This window comes from Argentina silus (genome assembly GCF_951799395.1).
Source record: "Argentina silus genome assembly, chromosome: 4".
NCBI classification, from domain to species: Eukaryota; Metazoa; Chordata; class Actinopteri; order Argentiniformes; family Argentinidae; genus Argentina; species Argentina silus.
Window position 1 is genome coordinate 12,886,278 of NC_139658.1, and position 21,963 is coordinate 12,908,240.

The following is a 21,963-nucleotide window of genomic DNA, read 5'->3' on the forward strand; positions in this document are numbered from 1 at the left end:
AAGAACTATATAAAAGTAAACTTTGGCCTGAGACTACTTGTAAATGTGTTTCCATTACCACAGAGGTAACACTTTACATGAAAGGTTTAATTTTATTAAAGATTTGTAAAGCATTTATAATTAATTAATTTAATCTGGTATAAACAGTACTGATACAGAGCATAACTCAATGATTAGAAGTGTGTGATCATCACATTAGTGCTTGGGGGACCACAAAGTGTCTCTAATCCTGTGTGCACTAGCCACTTGATGGTGGGCTACCGCAGCAGTAAGTGATGGTCATACAATTTCAATCATTGAGTGACAGCGGTTTATCACTTATTCATAAACTGTCTAGAAACTAATAGTTAACTACAATGAGTATAAATGCTTTACACATCCTTTAATTCTTATACCTTAATGCAAGGTGTCTGTTTTTTTCTGAAGTTTTGGTCTGAGTTAATGTTAAGCAGTACTTTGTGATGAAATCCATTTGTATAAAATGGTTGTAGATAAAATTAATTGACTGATTTAATTATCATACTTTACTAAATTACATCTGTAAGTTATATGTAAATTACAACAAAACCTCATTGTCACAATATCCACACAACAAAATGTCCATTATAGGAGGACAGACAAGACAACTACAACTATGTAAAAAATATATTTAATTTGGACGTAAAATACAAAATGTGTTGATAACGTTATACGGTCTCATTTATAACAAACATTCCTCCAATATCACAATTTGCAAACAGTAGCCTTAGAATGGTTTCTCATAACCAGCTTTTGGTTGGAGCAGTCTTTTTCCTCCAAACAGATTCCCTGAAACTGGTCCGATCTGCACGTCTTTTTTCCAAAGGTTGTGGTTATTCTGATTTATACACAGGTGTGTACAGTGTGTGTGAGTGAGTTTTCCCTGAGTTCTGGACTGGGAATCAACATTCCTTGGAACCAAAGAGTTGTGTCTATCGCCGACTCATCCGTAGTGCACTGCCTCCATGCCTACAGTCTCTTCCATCTTTCACCTGCAAAACAAATGCCATGTTAACAAAGAATTAATCGAGATTTATTTTTCAAACACATAATCCAGAGCAGGAAATATTGTTGATCAAAACATTAGAAATATTAGACTCTGGCTTGGTTTTATCCTCTCCTGCGTGGATAACTAGTAAAACAAATAAATAATTGAGTGCAGTTAGATGTTAGTAACTGGTATAAATATAGCCTACTTCTTGTTTTGCCTTTAAAGGATATCTTAGCATAGGCATACTGCATATGACATAAATAAATTAAGTCCCAATAGGGAAATCATAATACTGAGATGGATCATTTCCCAGGTCATTGAGACAATCAGTCTAAATACAGTATTGGCAGATTGTCCCAAGCTAATAATGTCAATCAACCCTGATTTACAGTATCAGGAAATAGGCTAAACTACTTGTTGACACAGGGCTAATTATTTAATTATATTGCATGTTTATTATTTATTTATTAGAAATCATCTGGGCAATTACCTGACTGTTTGTAGCCAAGCTTTGTCATCACACTTATTGCAATACACATTTTCTTTGTTCAAATGCAATAATTCCCCTTTTTTGTTGATATCACTATCATTATGCTGGTTAGCTGCCGTAGGTCTATATCACTATACTGGATTGTCACTGGCAAATGCGCCATGCGCCCACATCACAGCACGGGTTTCTCAAACTGTGTTTGTTGATAGTGATGTATAAACCAATATTTGACATCTACAGCAGACAACTTTAAATTGTGGCAACACTAGCCTCACACACTTACCCCTTTTCGCTGGCTACTCAAGCAGAACGTGCAGATGGTTCTTGGTTGCCTCGCCTCTCCATCTCCTTGTGCGCGGTACAGACAGGGCTGCCCATCTTCCCGGCCGTCCCCAAGCACCAGGACGTTGGCTAAGTGCGAAATGTAGCTGGATGCCAATCGGAGCGTTTCGATTTTGGAGAGTTTTCTGTCCACCGGTTCAGTGGGTATGAGTGTCCGGAGCTCAGTAAAGGCGGTGTTGACACTCATGGTCCTGTCTCGTTCCCTGGCGTTGGCTGCGTTTCGCTGCTTGACCACAACAACCCCACCAACTCCGACCACATGGGAAACCCGTCGGAACTTCTCTGAGCTGACGCACCCATAGCTCTGATCCGAGCTCCCGTCACTCTCGCTTCGGTTCTCCTCGTCGTCGGACATCATGTTAAGGTCAGGAGGAGGATAGGAGAAGGGGTGTGTTGCCACCGGCCTCAACATAGTAAAAGCCATTATAAACAAATCGCTTAATTTAAGAAAAAAAATTTAATCCTTTTTTTATTTGCAATAAAGTAGCCGACAGTTGACTTTGTGAGCATTCGCAGCCGTTGAAATCAGAACGTGGCCATTAATTCCCCCTTGCATAGGAAAATATTGTTTTGACATATCCCCATAGGATGGTCCGGCCGGATGGTCAACAGAGCGTGTGTAAATGTTCCAGAGTGGGTTCTTATACTGTACCTCTTCAGCAGAAGGGGAGGGGTTGTTTGGGACACGCAAACCGATAACTATCCAATAGAACCGCTGTCATCCAAAACCACTGTCATCCAATAGCCCGGCCTACCTTTATGCCAAGAGGTTAATTGTACCACAAATGGCCTAATTAGAGCAACAAACGTCAGATATTGTATGCTAAGATTTGTTCAATTGCTTCCTGTAGTATATGCCAGAATTACAACAATCCCCTATTTATGCGGGGTGCGGGCTGTATACATTATATACATTATATATATACATTATATTTATATATATATATATAAATGATTAGACAGATACTTGACAGATACTTTCCTTAGAGGCCAATTTAACAGTGGCGAAACAGTGAACCAGGTTAGTTTGTCTACAGGGTTAAGTGCTGTGGGTAAATAAACACAGAGCAGATGCTGGAGGTGATCAAGACAGACTTTCTCTGGTGGAAAAAAAGCAAATGGCTTCCAGATTCACTGGCAGAGTGTCATCAAAGGGCCTGTTTTCACAAACACAACCCCTGACACATCAAACCACCAGCGGCCCCTGGCCCCCAGCTCAGCTGCACCAACAATGGCGACCTACAGAAGACCTGGTTCCACTCATAAAGTAGGACACCATGAGTTTTACTGCGCTCGGCCAACGCAGCAACACGACCCCTGCACGCTTTCTCCACCACCTCACAGTTTGGAACCATAAATACTTTTGCCCCCAATCTAAGGAATGCCATTAAAAACCTGTTAAGGTGATGAAGGGATAATGAAGTGTGTGGTCGGTAAAGCTAAGGTGAAAGTGATGTTTTTCGATAAGAATATCACAATATGATCGAGTATGATGTGAAAGTTAGTCTCGAAAACAGAAGGGGAGATAATAAGAAACAGATATTTACAGTCTGCTAGATGCTGACATACAGCTGTAATCATTACATTATTGTACTCATTTAATATAAGTGCCTTATAAGCACATTTATTTGGCAATTTCTTGGCAAAATAAATGGACCAGACTCCAAAATCAATGACAGTTCAAATAAATGAGGAGAAAATGTTGAAGTAATGACAGACATCTAACCACCCCTCGTTGATTCATCCCAGCCTCCTCCACACCAGCTCCCCCTGCTCTTGGATAGCCCCTACATAGTTTTGAGTGATGATATGATGACTGCAGTGCAAGTCAGCCACAATATTGTGTTAAGCCCAACAGAACAGGCCTATGGTGACCCGCTGGGTGATTCTCTCTGTGGTCAGACATGTTGACTCACTGCCTCCATGAAGAACAGCTGCACGGGGGAGGCTAAAGAAGCTCCTCTAAGCAGCAAACCAACCAGCTGCAGGCGGATGTCTTGCAATATCTACTATGGATTCAATCGTCTACAATAGATTAAATAATATCTACAGTATGTTTCAATATCTCAAATAGTTATCTACAATAGATATTCTAAGAATCTATTAATAGTCTATATTAGATTCAGCAAGAATAGTGGAGAAGAATAGTGTAGAAGAGTGTGTAAAAAATAGCATGCATTCTAGAATAGACTTTTCAAGTACCTGTAAAGCTGATTTGAGGTGACTGCTCTGAGAAGTGGTTATCGCTGTAAACAACAGCACTCAGAACCCTCAGAACAACCTCATGAAGACTTTATGATTCAATATGTTATGAGATAATGACACACCTTTTATTCAACTTGTACTTTCCTCCAGGAGTGACTGATTATGTTTTGTACATTCAGTTTGGGTTGGGTTAAGTGACAGAAAGTTGGGAGAGGAGGCAAGAATCATCCTGGTATCTTGTTCTCCATTTCATGCACTTTAGTAGGACTAGTGAGAGATACAGTAGCAACCATATACCTTTTCATCCCCCCCCCTCTCTCACTCCCTCTTCCCCCCTCCCTCCCTCTCCCTGCCAAAGATACTGATCGTCTTACACATCTTGTGACATCTTGAGTAATCAGGGCAGGTGGGACTGTCAGTAAAAGTTCAGCAGCAACAAATGGCCTCTGACTTCAGTAGTCTGACTGACTGCATTCTCAACCAGTTCTCTCATTTGAAGATGAAGAGCATTCAGAATGTATACCTTGAAAAAGGATTTGTGCTTGTTTTTGTTTTTTTAATGTAATGACTATGCTTTTTGTCAAGTGATGACCTCACCATGATTGATTGCTTCCAAGGGGAAGAATATTAACCATACCATACCAACAAGAACAACATCAACAACAGGCCTTTTTTTATGGTCGGAGGGATATCCAATAGCAGCAACAGGTGCCATTGGATCCCGAGGCTGATGAACTAGCATGTCCTCATCATGTCCTCTGAGACCCTTTTCGCTCCCAGACAGTGCAAACGTCAACCCCTTGTAAGAGGAAGTCTTCTCACACGCGACGATTCTTCGGAGAAGCCCGCCGCACTCCTTAATGGCCACCCGGCCAGGCTTGCGGTTCCTCTGGCCCACATGTGACTGCTTCCTCTTGGGCCACTGGGGACTGCAGGCTCCTTGTCTCAGCTCCAATGCATCCACAGGTCAGGAGGTTTATCAGCCCGGAGAAATCTACAAGACGGCCATAAAAACTCTTCTCTGATCCTACATCCAAGGTCAAATATTTGATAAAGGAGACTATAAAAAGCCCCATCCGTTCCAGCCTTCTGGTGACTCTAACTGCTCTTGATGGAGCCCCCATACCCAGCATTGATTGGCTAGAGCGATAGGCAACCTAGACTGGGGGTGGACCCTGTTGCTTACTGGGGAGGTTTTTATATGTACAGTGGGGTTGAGCTGTTTTTATGACTACATCCTTTTTAACAGAATGTGGTTTGGACAAGCATGAGTGTGTGAGCGTGTGTGTGTGTGTGTGTGTGTGTGTGTGTGTGTGTGTGTGTGTGTGTTTGTGTACGTGTGCGTGCATGCGTATGCGCACGGACAGCATTGTGTCTCAAAATAGTAATCTAGAATGCACTGAGCATAGCATAGCTGACTTTCCCATGGGGGGCCCAATGGCCGGGGGCCCGGGAGGGCGGGCTCAGACCCGTCTGGGCCAGAGGGGGGAAAGGCCTGGTTCTCATGACACCTGACCCAGTACACATCCTGTCCTCAGCCACACAGTGTGGCGTGGTGAAGGGGTCTTTTTGTCTTTGGGCTGAGCAGTGCCAATGGAGATCCAGTTGGATATCTGGACCTCATAAGAGTACCCATATAGAGGAGGAACCCTGTACACCACTATCATACCCATATGTGAATGTGAATGTTATTGTTTGTATGTGGAGGTGTTTCAGTTTGATGAAAGTGGTTGCCCCCTCTGCTGGAGAAGAAGAAGAGCTACAGATTGAAGAGTAGCCTGTCCTCTATTCCTCACATCCTCCTTCCTCACTTCCTTCTAGAAGTGCATTGAAGAAGAAGATCGAAGGGGAGTAACTGAGGAATAGTGGAAAGACTATTGGGAGGCAACCAATAGTGTAAGTTTCTGGTATTTGCTTGCTGAATAGACTCAACAATGTTGGGTAAAACGAAAAGGAAATGAAAGCATGCTTCAAACAAAATGTAAATATTCTGAATTGATAAATGTACTACATTTATCTCCCAATCATCAGATATTTGTAACATTCCCTGTCACTAAGTTCTATGTGTTGGATGTATCTCCTCACATAGTTGATATAGTTGATACTTATGGATGCTGGCTCATGACTTGATCAAATACACAGGGAACGGAGAGAAACGTAATCAAAATATCATCTTTTAATAATTAATAGGACTTGATAATTGAAAAGTTTAAAGTTTCTCAATTACATACTATATAAAGTTGAGAACAGTTCAGATTCAACAGCCTTATGGTAGCCTAATAACCAGGGCAAATAAGCAATTTATGGTAGCTACCAAATTGGTAGACCAATCCTACATCATACCGGCATAACAGTATTACCTTATTTACCTTATTTTTCATTTTTATGTCAAAGTATCACCATGTTGCATAACACTGTATTTACACTTCACAGCCTCTGCATAGATTTAAATGGGTATATTGAACATTTCCTGTGTAGAACATGGGTATCAACAGTTATAATGAAACCATATATGGCTTTGTCTCAATATATTACAGAATGTTCTGAGATGTTCTATTTATGGATCAAATAAATACATGCACAATTAATTAATTAATTAATGTTTTAACAAATAAATAAACAATTTGATAAATAAATAGATTCATAAATAAATTAATAAATACACAAATACCCTTTTCAGGAAGTGTTTGAGAGCTACAGTAATTGGCACATAAAATAACACTGGAATGTAAATGATTGCAAATAAATAAACAATAATAGCAATCCATCGAAAATGCTCTAATAAAAAATATTCACATTTTTCAAATAAATACTGACGTTCTTCAATTCTTTTCATCTCCAATCGTCTTTCATTTTCTTCAACACCTTCTAGTGACATTATTGCTTTCTATCAAAAGGCAGGGACAGGAAGACATGTGATGTCTTGGACCAGGTCACTCCTGTGAAGGAGATGCTACTTGTATCTCAATAAATAAAGATTACAAAACAGTGATGTTTCTCCTTTTCCTCTCTACTGGATCAATCCTCGGAACAGCAGTCCTCCTCGTCCCCGGAGCCCTTGAAGCAGGCCGACTCGTAGTGCTTGTTCAGGTAGGACTTGAGTGCAAAGCTCTTGTTGCAGCGCTTGCATTCGTAGTGCTTGAAGGCCGAGTGCGTCTGCATGTGGGCACGCAGATTAGAGCGGTCGGCGAAGGCCTTGCCGCAGTGGGCGCAGGCGAAGGGCTTTTCCCCTGTGTGCGAACGCATGTGGCCCTGCAGCAGCCAGGGCCGGCTGAAGGCCTTGCCGCACACGTCGCACTCGTGCCGCAGGTCGTGGGTGAGCATGTGCATGGCCAGTGCCGGCATGGACACGTAGGCCTTGTGACAGGTGGGGCACTTCCTGGCCTGCTGGCTGTCCAGGCTGCGGTGCGTCTGCTTGTGCCGGCTCAGGTTAGAGGAGGTGGCGTAGGTTTTGCCGCACTCGCCGCACGAATGGCGTCCCGGGCCCTTGGACTTCCCTTTGGTAGGCGTGGACTCTGTGGAGGAAGCTTCTTCGCTGCTGTCTACGTCGCCTCCCTTGCGGGGACACTGCTTGTTGCCCCGTCTCCGGGAGCGGCCATCGGAGATGAGGAAGGCGTCCACAGTGTAGCCGTCAGACGGTTCCTCTGGGCTCAGGATGCTGCTGCTGTCCGACTCGGTGGCGCTCGACCGGGGGCTGTCTGGCTGCTCCATGTCGTGGTCGGAGAACTCCTCCCCTCCGCTCCCCCCTGAGCTCCCTGGGGAGTACAGGGGCCCTGAGGACAGCCCGGTCTGCCTCCCGGACCCCGTCTCCTTTGTGCTCTGGCATATTGAAGGGATGACGTAATCTTGGATGTAGCCTAGGGGGTTTAATAGAGAGAAAGATTTTGTATCAATAAAGGGCATCTTTGGCAAACACTTTTACAAGATGTTTTGGATGGAAAATGGTTTCGTAAAACACCTTTCATAATGCACAATGTTAGGTTTTTGGAATGCACTTGCTATGATCCTCATGAAATTTCGCAGCATTGATTGCATTTATTTTGTATTGTAAAGCAAATTGGTGAAAAAAAACTCCTGATGGTCTTCTGTGCATCGCAGATCAATATGAAATTGTATACAGGAAACCATTTGCAAGTGCTTGGCTCAGCAAGCTTTGCAAATTAAATATGAATGACTCTTCAGTGCAGTTTTGCACCAATCAATAAGTCATCTGGCTCGGAACAGAAGCTCTATCATAAATATCAAAAAGCAAAGTAGGCCTATAGATGAATATTAGTTCATAACATTAACACAACATTCACAAAGCAAAAAAACAAACACTTGTTAGTTAAGTTCTATATAGAATATATAGAATGTATAGAATAGAATGCATTCTATACATATATAGAATACATACACCTGTCGCAAAGCCATAGCCCCATATCTAAATCTGTTATCATAGAGTGGAAAACACAGAATGTTTAAGTAGAGAAATCCCTAAACCGCTAAATCATTTTAATCAGATCATTCCCCATCTGTGGTGTTGAAAGTGCCTGTGAGTATGATAATGGAGAGATTGAGTGACAGGTGGAGTGTGATTTAGGAATGGGGAGGGGAAAAGGGGGGGGGGGGGGGGGGGGGGTTATAGTCTGATCTTGACAGCAGCGTGCAGAATATTGTGCTCCCCCCTGCAACACAAAGGGAACCAGACAGCTGGCATCCTAAATCTGTGGACAAATGATCTAGCGAGCTGCGGCTCTGTGATGCTGAAGGACATCCCACCAAAAAACACAAACACAACACACATTTCTATAGACTCCTATTCCTTTAAAATCGAAGTTTATAGGGTAATAATAAAATCAGGTTCACTGGTTTATTTTCTTTTCTTTAAACAGAAATGACAAATGATAACCCCCATGCTCTTTTTTCTCCTTATTTTCTAACCCATGCCTTTTTTCTCTATATCAACCTGTCATATTATCTCGCTGGTTTGGAGAGAGAGATTGGATTGCTGCAATATAACCCCCTGCGGGTACCCAACATCCTGTAGGATCATATGGAGAGATGAAGAGATGGAGAGATGGAGGGGGGGTCGCTGATAACAGAGCAGGACTCAAGGGCAACGGCACCAGCTAAGGACAAACCAAGTCCCATGTGGATATCTGCTTTCTGCTGAGGTTTCTGGGACCTCACAAAAGGCTTGGATCAGATCCCGCTACTGCCTAATGCCTGCTGCATACATGTATACCCATTATACATGTACACAATGGCATTAAAGCAAAGCCCGTTGTGTGATCTGCTCTGTATTAAGCTGATTGGTCCGGCGTGACCTGAATACTATTTAGCATTGCTGGAGTTAGAAAACAAAAGTCTGGAGGCATGGTTTGGGGGGGGGGGGGGGGTGGGGGGGGTGGGGGGGGGGATTAGGTAGCAAACACAACATCACAGGCTGAAAGGCAGAAGGAATAACAGGAATCAAGGGTTTGGGTCTGTTTTTTTTTTCTTCCTTTAACAAATATACTATTGCTAATGATGCTACCACGCACATTGAAAATAAACCAGAGCAAACAATTAATGTTATTGACAATATGATATTGCAATATGATGTTGCAGTATCTAAATATGAACAGAAAACTAATTTGTATCTGCCCAGAAAACACAATTCAGAGGTATCTTGACTCACCATTTTCACTCAAACGGACCGCCAAGTTGGTTGCAGACTCAGTGATGGCACGTGTCAGTGTGTAGGATCCATCCGAGTAGTGCTGATGATGATGATTGGAGGAGGAGGTGGAGAAATCATGGACCTTCAGTTGTTTCACCAAAAAAGACCGTGGCATTTTCACAACAGGCAGATAAATCCTAGTGCCACATATGAAGAAGGAAACAAAATAGGAAAAAAAACAAAAACAAAAAAAACAAAGACCTGAATAGTCTATGGCAGGCCAAAGTCAAAGAAAACCAAAATGGAGGTTGATGACGCCAAAGATGCTCAGAGATTTTTTTCCTCACAACAAAAACTCTTTCAGGCCAGCATGGCCTCTATGCCAGAAAGAAGTGAAAAGGAAAGGAGGAAAGTGCTTGGGAGTGTGAAAGGAGAGAGGAGAGAGTGAGGAAGAAATACAGTGGAGAGAGAGAGAGAGAGACAGAGACAGAGAGATGAAGGGAGGAGAGAGATGGCTAGACTAGCTGAGCTCAGCACTAACGCAGGCTTTTATATGGGGCACGAGCCCCAAAAGATCAGGTGGTGCTTTGGAAAAGGGAGCTGCTTAGCATTAATCCATCAAACATCCCCGGGGACACACATCAAATTACCACGAGCCGTCTGTGCATCCCCGCACACACACGCACGCGCGCATACACACACACACACACACACACACACACACACACACACACACACACACACACGCACACATACACACACACACACGCACACACACACACACACACACACACACACACACACACACACGGATGACACACACACGCACACAAACACACACACACACACTGCAGCCAACCCAGTCAACCCCCCTCCTCTCACCCCTTCATCTCCCCCCTCACACAGAGGGAGAGCAGACAATAGCAAGGCAGAAGCACGTGGGTGACACTACACACAGCATCTTGTCCTCCATTGTTTTCCAATGAAGTAGCTAACACAGTTTATGCTGCCCCGACAACAACTGTTCGGTCAGTCTCTCTCTCTCTCCACCCCCCCCCCCCCCCCCCCCCCCCACCCTGTAGCTCTCAGAATTTTCTATCCTCAATGGCTCATGCTCAATTAATGACATTTGATTCCATGATAATCTTCTTTTTGCTGTATTGGTTATATAAGTAGGGATATGGATTTCAATACACAGCATACATCTGCCATATGTAAGCCTACTACTACAATGTTGTTACGTGTATGCAATCCATTTAATTTGATTCAATTTGGTGAAATTGATCAAATGCATTATGTTGACATTTATGTTCTATTAGCATGAACCAGTTTATGGTTATCTTTATTTCTCCATTTAACCACATTAAAATACATGACTTATATGAATTTTACTGTCCCATTTGTTTCATTTGAACGATACCACCGTGCTTGTTTGATATGGCTGTATGTATATCTCTGGCATTTTTACGTCCACTTAAGAATCTCTTACCCCCCACGTAACCCTCCTCCAGTTACAATAGTACCCCCAGTGACTTCTGGCCTGGCGTCTGTGACAGGCCGACCCTTGCATGTCAGAAGGTGATGGGGTCAACCTACGCGGGGGCAGAGAGACACACGGCTTAAACACAGCCTGGACGGTTCACACACACAGATGGCTTTACAAGGAAGGTACAGTGTGACAGGATTGTTGGCCACATTTTATGGTGTAACAGACAGATTTTCGTCAAAGCTGCTGCATCAAGGCTTAATTGACCCCTCTATTTTCAAAAGGGAAACAGCATGAAAAAAACAACGGCTAACAAACGACACACAAAGATAAAATGTGAGGTACATCATAGAAATATCCAAATAATCCTGTAATACACACACACACACACACACACACACACACACACACACACACACACACACATATATAGATATAGATATAGATATAGATATAGATATATAGATAGATATATTGACTACATATATATTAGCCCTGCGTAACTAATGGGATAGTGAAGTATTTTTTCATACATTTAAGTTTGGATTTTCTCAGCTTTTATTTTTTTTGTGTACATATTGGTTTCACCAATCAGAAATTACAATACTTTTTATGCATAGTCCCCCTTTTTCAGGGTACCCAAAAGTGATGGGACAATTGGCTTGACAGGTGTTTCTGGTTCTTTAGATGTGTTTAATAAAAGAGCTCTCAATGTCTACTATTGATTCTATGTGTTGCGTTTGCCTTTGGAGTTTTCTATTGGTGTCAGTCAACATGAGGACCAAAGAGACGTCAATGAAAGTCAGGGAAGCCTATATGAGGCTGAAATATCAGAAGCATAGCCAAATCCTTAAACCTACCAAAATCAATAGTTTGAAACATCATTAAAAGGAAAGAAAGAACTGGTGAACTCAGAAATCCCAAACAGCCTGGTAGGCCAAGGAAGACAGTGGATGAAAACCCCCAAAACAACTGTCCCACAGATCAGGAACACTCTCCAGAAGGTAGCAAAACTACAAAGGCTACATTGCAAGGTGCAAACCACTAGTTAGCCACAAAAACAGGATCGCTAAAAAAAACGGTTTGCTAAAAAGTACCTAAAAGAGCCTGCAGAGTTCTGGAAAAAGGTCTTGTGGACAAATGAGACAAAGATTAACATGTACCAGAGTGATGACAAGAGTAAAGTGTCATCTGTGAAATATAGTGTAGGGGGTGTTATGGCTTGAGCATATATGGCTTCCACTGGAACTGGCTCACTTGTCTTCATTGATGATGTAACTGTTGACAGCAGCAGCAGGATGAATTCTGAAGTGTACAGAAACAACTTGTCAGCCCAAGAACAAACAAAAGCCTCATTTCATACTCACACATACTCATTTCATACTCACAAATGGTTAAATCTGTTCCTCGAGTCTGACCCTATAGCCCCTGAATGTTGGTGAAAGGGAATGATGAAGGCACTTAGGTACAGTATGCATACAATACAATATGCACATTGTTTTCTCCTATACACATCATTGGTTCATCATGTGTGCTCCATTTGACTGCATAGTGAGTAGGGGCCATAGAGACTGTGGAACCAGAGAGTGGCTATTGCGGGTCTGTTTTAGCAGCGATAAGTGAGATAATTTGTGCTAATCGCATCCCCAGTCATTGGTAGAGAGCCCTCTGAAAAACAAATGCAGGTCCTTTTTAGTAAGACGTCTTTTCAGTGCCTGGCTAAAGTCGCTTTCTTCGGTACCTGACAATGAGACAGCTGCAAGCCCATGAATGAGAGGGATTGTCTTTTTATTTTAATCAGCAGTTAGCAGCAAGTGAATTAGAAAAAATAAAAATAGTTTTCTTGTTTTCTTTACTCCCTTATCGGTTGTGGATAATTGGAGATAAGGGATTTTACCTCTAAGAAAACACTTGCGTTTAGTATACCATCCATAGCTCACATAAGCATTTCCTGTCAAAGCTTCAGTTACATAGCTTTGTGTAAAGATTATACAACACCCATATAGATTTGGTCTTGTGTACCCTTCTGCAAAGGACAAAACAAAGGACAAAACCTCAACTTCAATTTCCAGTTGACTGAAAAAGTCATGTACAATCAACCTCATCAGGCAAGTCCAATCAAGCTCATCCTGACCACCTCACCTATAGACCCTTGAGTAGGAGGTCAGATGAAAGGTCACGGAGGGAGATGAGAAAAACTTCAACCCATCAGGTGAAGTGAGTGACAGGGAAGCGATGTGATGGGGGATGTGAGGGGAGGGGGGGGGGGGCACATGAGTGGCTACTGGGGGCACCAAAGGGGGAGTTGCACAACTACATTTTAATCTAGTCAGGTCTCAATCCTGATAAAAGGATTCTGTCCGTCTCTCTCCATTTCGGGTCTCATCAATCAAACGCGTCACTCCCTCCGGTCCCCGTGTCTGTTGTCGTGGCGCTAGGGAGCCGTCTCCCGGGAACAAGGGGGGCAGCCGCCGAGCTACAGATGCTGTCGAAAATGAAAAGGCCAGAATAAGGCAAAAAAAACAAGGTGGTGCATAATGATAAGAGGGCTGCCTGGGACATGCCAGAAGGACAAAAGGAAAAGCAGGACTACTGTTCTTGTACTGCACATTTTAATGCATGTTGAGATCACTAGAATGATGACTGAGTCAATATTCTGAAATAACAGACAAACAACTGAATAATCAGGTTATGAACAACATATACAGCAACAAGTTCACCATTGAATACAGCATCACACAAGTGGGTTCGTAAAATTAAGACAGGGCAAGTACAGTATGGTACATGATCTTCTCACTGTTGGAAAAAGAGTACTAAAAAGTGGATGTCCACAACATTGCTTCACCCCCATAAAAAATGATAATTTCTTCATACCATTTGTGCCCACTACCGTACTGAAATAACCTCATTTATTGGCTATAAGTTCATATCCTGTTGTCCTTGGCACCCGATATTGATAAAGACCTCCACTACACCAGAAGTGAATTAACTTTCTTAGGACGCTTGCCTTGGACTTCAAGCTGCCAATAATGCTGCATATTTTTGGCTGGGGGCATATATCACTTCCCCGTTCCCTATTCAATATACAATCAACTGATGGTGTCACTTGGGGTGACATTGTCTCTACAAGTGTCATTTGGTGGCCTTGAGAGCACTTACACTAAATGGCTCTTTGCCAAATAGCCCTTCAGAGCTGGCGGTTCAATTGCACTGTCAAAAGGGGAATTACCTGCAGAGGACTCAAATGGGGACTTGTAGCAAGAGAGAACAGAATGTATCGTTTTGCTAAATGTCCGGCATTTAAAATAAGCTAATTTTCGAAAATTAAGTACTGGAGAGTAATTGCTGTAACTGCATACGTTGTAAAAGGAAAATGAGGGAAAATGCCGTCAATTCTGCCTAATTGAGAGGCACGTGGCAAGCTTATGCTGCAGGAAAGCGGAGTGTGGGGGGGCAGGGGGTGTTGGGTAGGGGTTACAATGGGTGTGATGGGGGCCAGCTGTAGGGCTGAGACCACGGCTGTGTGCTGCTAGTAGGGAGGGGAGGGGGCAGGGAGGAGGGGGAGGGGAATCTCTCACCCTCTCACACTCTTTGTCTCTGGGCCATCTGCTTAGGGTTTCGTAATGGGCGTGGGGGGGTGCGAGGTAGAGGAGGGGGGGTGAGGAGGTCGGAGAATGGGAGAGGGCTACATTCCGTCACCTTAAAGCCATGCGACAAGCAGGGCCTCAGCTGCTTGGCTGGGACAGACCCAGGCCAGACCCAGGCCAGACCCCGGCCAGGGCTGGAGGCTGCATGGAGCTCTGTGACACGAGGAGGAGAATTTACAGGCCCCCTGTGACCTCGCTGAAATTACTCTCCATTTCCCCAATCAGCCACTTTGGTTTAACTGCCATTTTAACAGACAGGGGAAAAAACTAAACTAACTAAACTAACCTGACCGACACGTGTGATAAGGACAAAAACAGTTAGCTACAGGCAGAAACAGACCAGAACTCAGACGAGGAGGAGAACTAACTCATATCTTAGAATGTGCCTTAGTGCCCTAAAAAATGAACTGTTTTTATTTGAAATGAGGCAAATGAAAGAACTTCCACAACTTAAGCAATGGTAGCTACAGCCTCCAAGTGGGACTTGCTTAAATGCCCTCTATTTCTAAATTGGTCACGTTTGCATGCTTATTTGCCATATTATTATTATGTTTCTATTTCTCCCGAGATTTACTTCAGATGTTCAATCAGTGAATTTAAAGAGGGTCAAATGACGGTCACCGTAAATGACAAGTGCCTCCTCTCCAATGCTGCCTCATTGCATGTTTAATGAGTGACACAGAAACAGTATATTTCATATGAAAATCTATAAGCAAATCCAGAATGTATTGCGTATCTGTGCCGTCTTTCAAAAATGCAAATCAACACCAAGCAAAAATCTATCTCATTTAGCTAATTGGCACTCTAGCTGTGGGTCTCTCACTCTTTCTCTCTCTCTTTGAGATAATGTGTGTGTGTGTGTGTGTGTGAGTGGTTTTGACCCCCATGAGCAGATGGGCCTCTCCAAACTGCTCCATGCAGACCCATACACACCAGGTCGTGCAGGAGAATGGTGTGGGAGTGGGAGTGGGAGTGTGTGTGTGTGTGTGTGTGTGTGTGTGTGTGTGTGTGTGTGTGTGTGTGTGTGTCAGAGACCATCTGAAACCTCCCACAACTGGTCCACACTCTCAGTCTGTGTTTTACATCTGAATGCAACAAATGGAGTGCAATCAGGGAATGGAGTTAATTATTGCAATGGTGTGTGACATATTTTATATGATAATCAGGCAGTTGGTCTTTGCTGCATTTGAATAATGAACACATCAAGTTTATAGCGGGAAATTAAGAAATGTACAATCCAAATCAGCCTAACTTAGAATGTCAAAACTAAGGTGGAAACCATTAACTTGTTCTGCTCAAATTAAATCATTTTCCTTTTCAATAATGGGAGATGATCATTTACATTTTCATAATGTTATAATGTCAAACCTAAAGCTCAACTGTTACTTGTATAATGTATTTGAATCTAATCATTTATTATATATTTTGTAACCACAGCGAAATATTTACAAACTTACTTGATGCGGTTACAAGTGAAACAAAAATACAGAAATACATGTATTGTATTTCATTTCAATAGCCTAAAAACACCTGTCTCCAGCTTGCCTACGGGAAGCTCATAAGACAAGGCAAGGATGATTGGAAGTTGTTCGCATTCAATTACGGTGATTGAGCGGTTGTCAAATGTGTTGCCCTCCCATTCACTGTACATATAGTTGGTCTGATTGAGGGGTTGTCCATCACAGCAGATACAATTAGGGTGATTGAGGGGCTGCTACTTTATTCTATCCTGGCCCTGCCTGACACACACAAAGGTGTCTATGCAACGCAAATGCTGTTAAGGTAATTGGTGAGAGTAAATGCAGTAGCCTATACAGTATATGTATTCACTGAAAAAAAAAAATATTGGTTTACTGGACATGACCTGTGGTTTACTGGTTGCAGAGTGGAACTGGATTGGAAGAGAGGGATAGTCCACATTCTTGAGAATTTGGGCGTGGAGCTCGGATGGAAAATCACACTACATGGAATGTCTGTTTCATGATTTTTTTGTGTGTGTGAGTGTATGCGTGCGTGATTTGGCGTGTGTGTGTGTGTGTGTGTGTGTGTGTGTCTGTGTGTAATGTGTACATTATTTTTGGCACTTCTCCGAGGTCAGAGAGTGCTCCTATACATATGAGGTATAGGAGACTGGGGGGTACCCAGCTGTCCCCCTCATTGTGATGAATTTGTGCTGCTTTTCCCTCAAACCCAGGTCACGTGACTCTCTTTGTCCCGTCCCCACGTCAGCCTCGCAGAAGAAGGGAGCAAGAAGGGGAGAAGGAACAGCTGTTGAATGGGACTACTCTGCCTCACCCACAGTGCCTGCACCTTGCGCTCCCTCACTCCATACAAGATGGACGAGCGGGCACAATCACATTGCTGACTAGACTTACTTCCTGCTCAGTGGTCGACTTACTTACTTAAATGAGTCATCGCCCCATTTGTTTTGCCTCCATTCTCTCCGGATGGAAAGTGGTTTTATACACTGAGACCTTGAGACATAAAAAAATGCAGCGGTGGTTATTGTAGATCAGGTTTTACTTCTTTCTGGTATCATGAATCTGCTTGCAGGCATCCCAGGAAATGTTCTAGTTGAGGGATCAAGGATATAATTCAGTGTAGTTATATTTGTCTGGTCTTGTCAAATTTCATGAGCAGAAATGTACAGGAGAAAAAGCTAGGCTGTCAAAGAAGTCAGCAAGGTCTTTCATGTCTTGCAATGCCAAAAATGATTCTAATGTTATACTTATGATTATCATAACCTAAATGGACAGTTCTGTTGCAAATTAAAGCAATAACACACAAGAGGGTGCACTATGTCTTGATTTCAGAGACTACAGTATATCACGTGGTCAAAAGCACAAGACACAACTGACAAGAAATCTAATTTACCAATTCTTTGGACAACTTACTTTAAGTAAGGGCTTGGGCTGGCAGTGTAGGGTAGGGGGTTGATCTGGAATCATTCAACATGCGTGAATAGACCACCTTGCAGATGTCCATCGCTGAATTATAGTTGTTAAGTATTTCTATACTGCACATCTTTTGCTAATGTGACACCACTAACCTTGGAATGCAAGTGTGAAAGAAGGGTAGGGTTCAGGAAATGCACTGTGAAAAATCCTAACGTGGAAAAGCCATTTCAGGAAGTCAGAACGGACCACTACAAAAAAATGGCTTCAATCAAATTCCACTGAAACATGCGTTTTGTGTGCAGGACCAATGTCAATATTTCACATTGCTGGTTTGATGGATTTCCCCTCTGTGACAATTAGTCAGAATCATGAGGACACAAACACATGCAAAAGTAATGACGTTTAATTCAAATAAAACCATGCACAGGTCACCGTCACCCAAACTAGATTCACACCCGTTATAAAATAAACATCTAAAGCCATACATTGCATTCAGTGGGCTCACTGTATTATGAGATGACCTCAATGAGTATACACAGGTCAGCCCTAAGATAAAACAAAACAAAACAAAACAACTCATCACTCTCCACACAGGCCACAGTACTATGGTGAACCTGAAAAGGCGCTGAGCACAGATGATGAGCAATTTGAACACCATGTACTTACAAGAGGAAGCAAGAAGATTAATCTTTATTTTCCCCCCTATATTTGCTCTATTCAATTATCACAAAGCGCAATGAACCATATGGCACAGAGGACAAGTTTTATAATGTGAGAGGGTGATGAACTGAGTGCCCTGTGGATACACTTTCTTTTTTTTTTTAACCCAAATATCTAAGCCCCATGTACCGTACACGCGCTAAGGCCCAAGAAATAATTCACATAATCGGGATAGAGAAACTGGTTACTCGTTTGAGACCAATGCAGTCAGAAATAAACATGAACCAACTTAATTCCCTCTTGTCGGTTTTGCCAAGGGTGGCTACAGCTAAGCGATGTTTGAGTACATTTTCCTTGATTAGCTTTCAGGAAACAAGACGCTGGCAGTCAATGTTGTGGATCCCACACCACGTCTACCAGACCTACCACGTCTCACTGAGGAAGCAGAACCACTTTAAAACTAGAATCTCACAGCGAAAGGCCATAGCAGAATGCTTTAACATCCATATTTTTTCCAACGGGGCTACAGAAGTGTTGTTTTTCCTTTGCAGAGCAGCAAGTTCTCTCCGATCCCACCCCAGTTACACCTACAGTACATAATAAATGCCACCACCCTTGGTTGAAGAATCCAGCACACACATAATATAGGTACACTCAATAAGATCATTTATGTTATTTTTACAATCTGGATGTAGAACACAAAGATAATAAAAAACAATTAGTAAGATGTACAGTATGTTGTATATTATAATGTCTGGTCTGCACGGTGAGAGGTGGGGGGGTAGGAGGTGGAGTCCACCGGTGCATCCATCTCTCTGTCCGAAGAGAAGCTCCCGAGAGAGAAAGTGGGCATGGTTTAGGACAGAAGGTGGTGAGGGCCCTGGCAAAGAAGGGTTATGTGAGAATGGAGTTTTCAAGAGTCTTGGAAAAAAAAAATAGGGGCACAATGCTGTGTCTGTGTGTGTGTGTCTGTGTGTGTGTGTACATATGTGAGGGTGTGTGTACGCTTGAGTGTGTTGGGGGAGGAAGCGTTTGAGTCAGTATGTGTTTGTAATCATTTAGGTGTGTGTGTGTGTGTGTGTTGGATGGAGGGGACAGTGATGGATTGTTGCGCAGGGGCTCAGTTGCTGAACATCTGGCCCTCCGGTGGCTGGGGGAGCTTCATGTTCTCTTTGCACATCATGAGCCGCCTGAGCTCCTGCAGCACCACGCGGATACTGTACGAGTTCTGCCACTTAGCCAGCGCTGCCACCGCCCGCGTGTCAACCTGGGAGGGGTGGTCAGAGCAGAGGGACACTCACACACACACACACACACACTGAATGCGATACACTGCCTGTATAGATAATGAGTACTGGCTACAATCTGTAGACATTCTACCCTTCTCCCAAAAATGTGCACCGTCTTGTTCTCCCCCCCCCCCCCCATTATGGATTTGGCTGTGTGTAAGCCGGGTGGGCTGGAGGGAGATTAGAATCCAATGCTTCTCAATTCAAGAAGGGGAGTAAACAAGTGCACACTTCGGGAAGAAGGGTATAGGAGGAGGGAGGGGGGGGGAGGAGTGTAGTGCCACTGTCTTCCAAAAACAAAAAGGTGCTTTATTATCCTAGAACGAACCGGATATGACATAGGACGTCTTACTTACCGCACCGTTTGAGTTGTGCACGCCATTCAGATTTATCTTGGTTAAGAATCTGACATAAGGGGGAGAGTCTGGATATCTGGGTCCACATTCTACTTTCAGACTGTATATCCTGTTCTCATAGATTGTCTGGAAAAAAACAAGATGGCGGCAGGAGTTAGAGTTAGAGGAAGTAACAGAAATCAACATCAGAGCCATCTTCCCCATATTCTTCTTCTTTGCATCCATCATGGTAACATAAAGCCTGCATAGATGGTAAACATGGATTTTAACACACTCACTGAGATTTTGGATCATTGGACTAACAGAGAGCAAATTGGAACATTATTGTCGGGCGTGGCGTTTGCCCTCTCACCCTAGGAGGCCCGAGGATCATTCCTGTCCAGCGAGTCAGTGTCATGTCGTCATCGTCCTCCAGCCCCCAGCTCACGGTCCCATCTCCAACACCTTTCTGGCCCTCTTCCAGCTCCTCCAGCAGCCGGAAGTTGCGGGGAACTTTGATGCCTTGAAAGGTTCACAGCAGACATTTTTTCAGTGACACATGCCTCCAATGTAAAAGGAACAGTCACTGCTCTGTGCACAAAGGACCTTGCTTGATGACTCATACTGCTAGCTTGACAAATTGAACACGCCCAGCATACAAATCTATTGACAGAATTACACTGAAAACTCATGTTCTCAACAAAGCCTGATATCTCTTAGGATATTGAAAAATCGCTACACCTATTTTAATACCGATGCCGTGTACATAATGTGGCTAGTGTTCGTTACTGCCTAGCTGATGATTAAGATGCATTGTAAGGGGACTGTCAGTCTTGGCAGGTGAGGTGAAATGACAATCTATCGATCAATTCTAAACCATTGTTTTGCAAATACCATTTCAGGTATACGTATGTGTGAACCAATACTACCCCACAGCCAAAACCTTGATACGATGTAATGCTATAGACTATAATAATACTTTGGCTAAAAAAACAAAACATGCAAGGTGCCAAAGAGGATATAGAAGCTAGTTAGCGAAGTGGTTTACAGCTCAGGGGCGGTCTGGTCTAAAATGGCAAACGTGTCGCGTGTATCCGTCGGCCTCGATACCTTGCAAATAATTTATGCAAGTTAACATATCCTAGCTCCTCACAATTATATTATAAAAATGAATCCCCTTCCAGCGTATGCCGTGAACCGCTCATTGTGTATGTTGTTGTGTTGGTCCAGCAACTAAGCTAGCTGGTTAGCTCTGCAGACATGACGCTGCAGTTGAATAGGCTACGTGCTAGCTAGGCTAGCCAAGTTAGCTTGCACCTACAGATCAGTTGATGGCTAGAGGAACTTGACGTCACTAAATGAGACTAATTTGCACATCAACTCGTTCAGTTTCTATTACTGCTTAATTTCATTTGGGCAAAGTCTAAATCAATGTTTAAATCTATTCCGAGCGAGTTCAGCGAACGCTGCAAAATACCCGGTAGAGCCCGTAGCAAGCTAAAGAGAGCTAGCAGTTAGCTACCCACCCACATTTTTTTTCTTACAGACGTTATGTACTGTTTCGGGTGCAAGGTGGCTTCTCTTTGGGATACAGTGGTGCTAGTAACATGTAATGTAGCTACGATGAGTAAATTGTAATTCAACTAAATCAAATGGATATCACATATGTGCGAACGTGTAATTCGTTTACCTGATCCGGCGGCGGCCGCCATCTTTGTCACTGTCTGCGGGGACGCGCACGTTCTCTTGTGCCCTGCGTCAGACCGCAAACTTCCACATTATACATCATTGTTCGCCACTTGCAAGGTTTTGGAATTGCTCTATGTAGTCTTGAGTTCATCTGAAATACAATGATTGTAACCTTCGTTTTATTATTTTATTATCAGAACTATCATAATGGATAACCTATACAAAAGGTAATAATTGATAGCAGTTACCACACCAATATCAATATGTTAA

At 43.1% G+C, this 21,963-nt stretch overlaps 3 protein-coding genes across 3 annotated transcripts; all 3 read right to left on the reverse strand.

Annotated features, from left to right (window-relative positions):
* Nucleotides 1-697: 697 nt before the first annotated feature.
* On the reverse strand, nt 698-2,323 carry LOC310804172 (transcription factor 15-like). Its single transcript, XM_083669290.1, has 2 exons — nt 1,783-2,323; nt 698-1,010 (listed from the first exon to the last, which is right to left on the reverse strand). Exons 1-2 carry the CDS (start codon nt 2,263-2,265, stop codon nt 951-953), a joined length of 543 nt encoding a protein of 180 aa, XP_083525416.1. The 5' UTR covers nt 2,266-2,323; the 3' UTR covers nt 698-950.
* A 4,646-nt stretch (nt 2,324-6,969) lies between these two features.
* LOC310803312 (transcriptional repressor scratch 2-like) lies at nt 6,970-9,932 on the reverse strand. The gene is made up of 2 exons (XM_083668043.1): nt 9,709-9,932; nt 6,970-7,903 (listed from the first exon to the last, which is right to left on the reverse strand). Exons 1-2 carry the CDS (start codon nt 9,863-9,865, stop codon nt 7,065-7,067), a joined length of 996 nt encoding a protein of 331 aa, XP_083524169.1. The 5' UTR covers nt 9,866-9,932; the 3' UTR covers nt 6,970-7,064.
* Nucleotides 9,933-18,108: 8,176 nt separating this feature from the next.
* On the reverse strand, nt 18,109-21,760 carry ube2v1 (ubiquitin-conjugating enzyme E2 variant 1). Its single transcript, XM_083667497.1, has 4 exons — nt 21,695-21,760; nt 20,378-20,526; nt 20,026-20,151; nt 18,109-19,647 (listed from the first exon to the last, which is right to left on the reverse strand). The coding sequence occupies exons 1-4, from the start codon at nt 21,714-21,716 to the stop codon at nt 19,501-19,503; spliced, it is 444 nt and encodes a 147-aa protein (XP_083523623.1). The 5' UTR covers nt 21,717-21,760; the 3' UTR covers nt 18,109-19,500.
* Nucleotides 21,761-21,963: the final 203 nt, after the last annotated feature.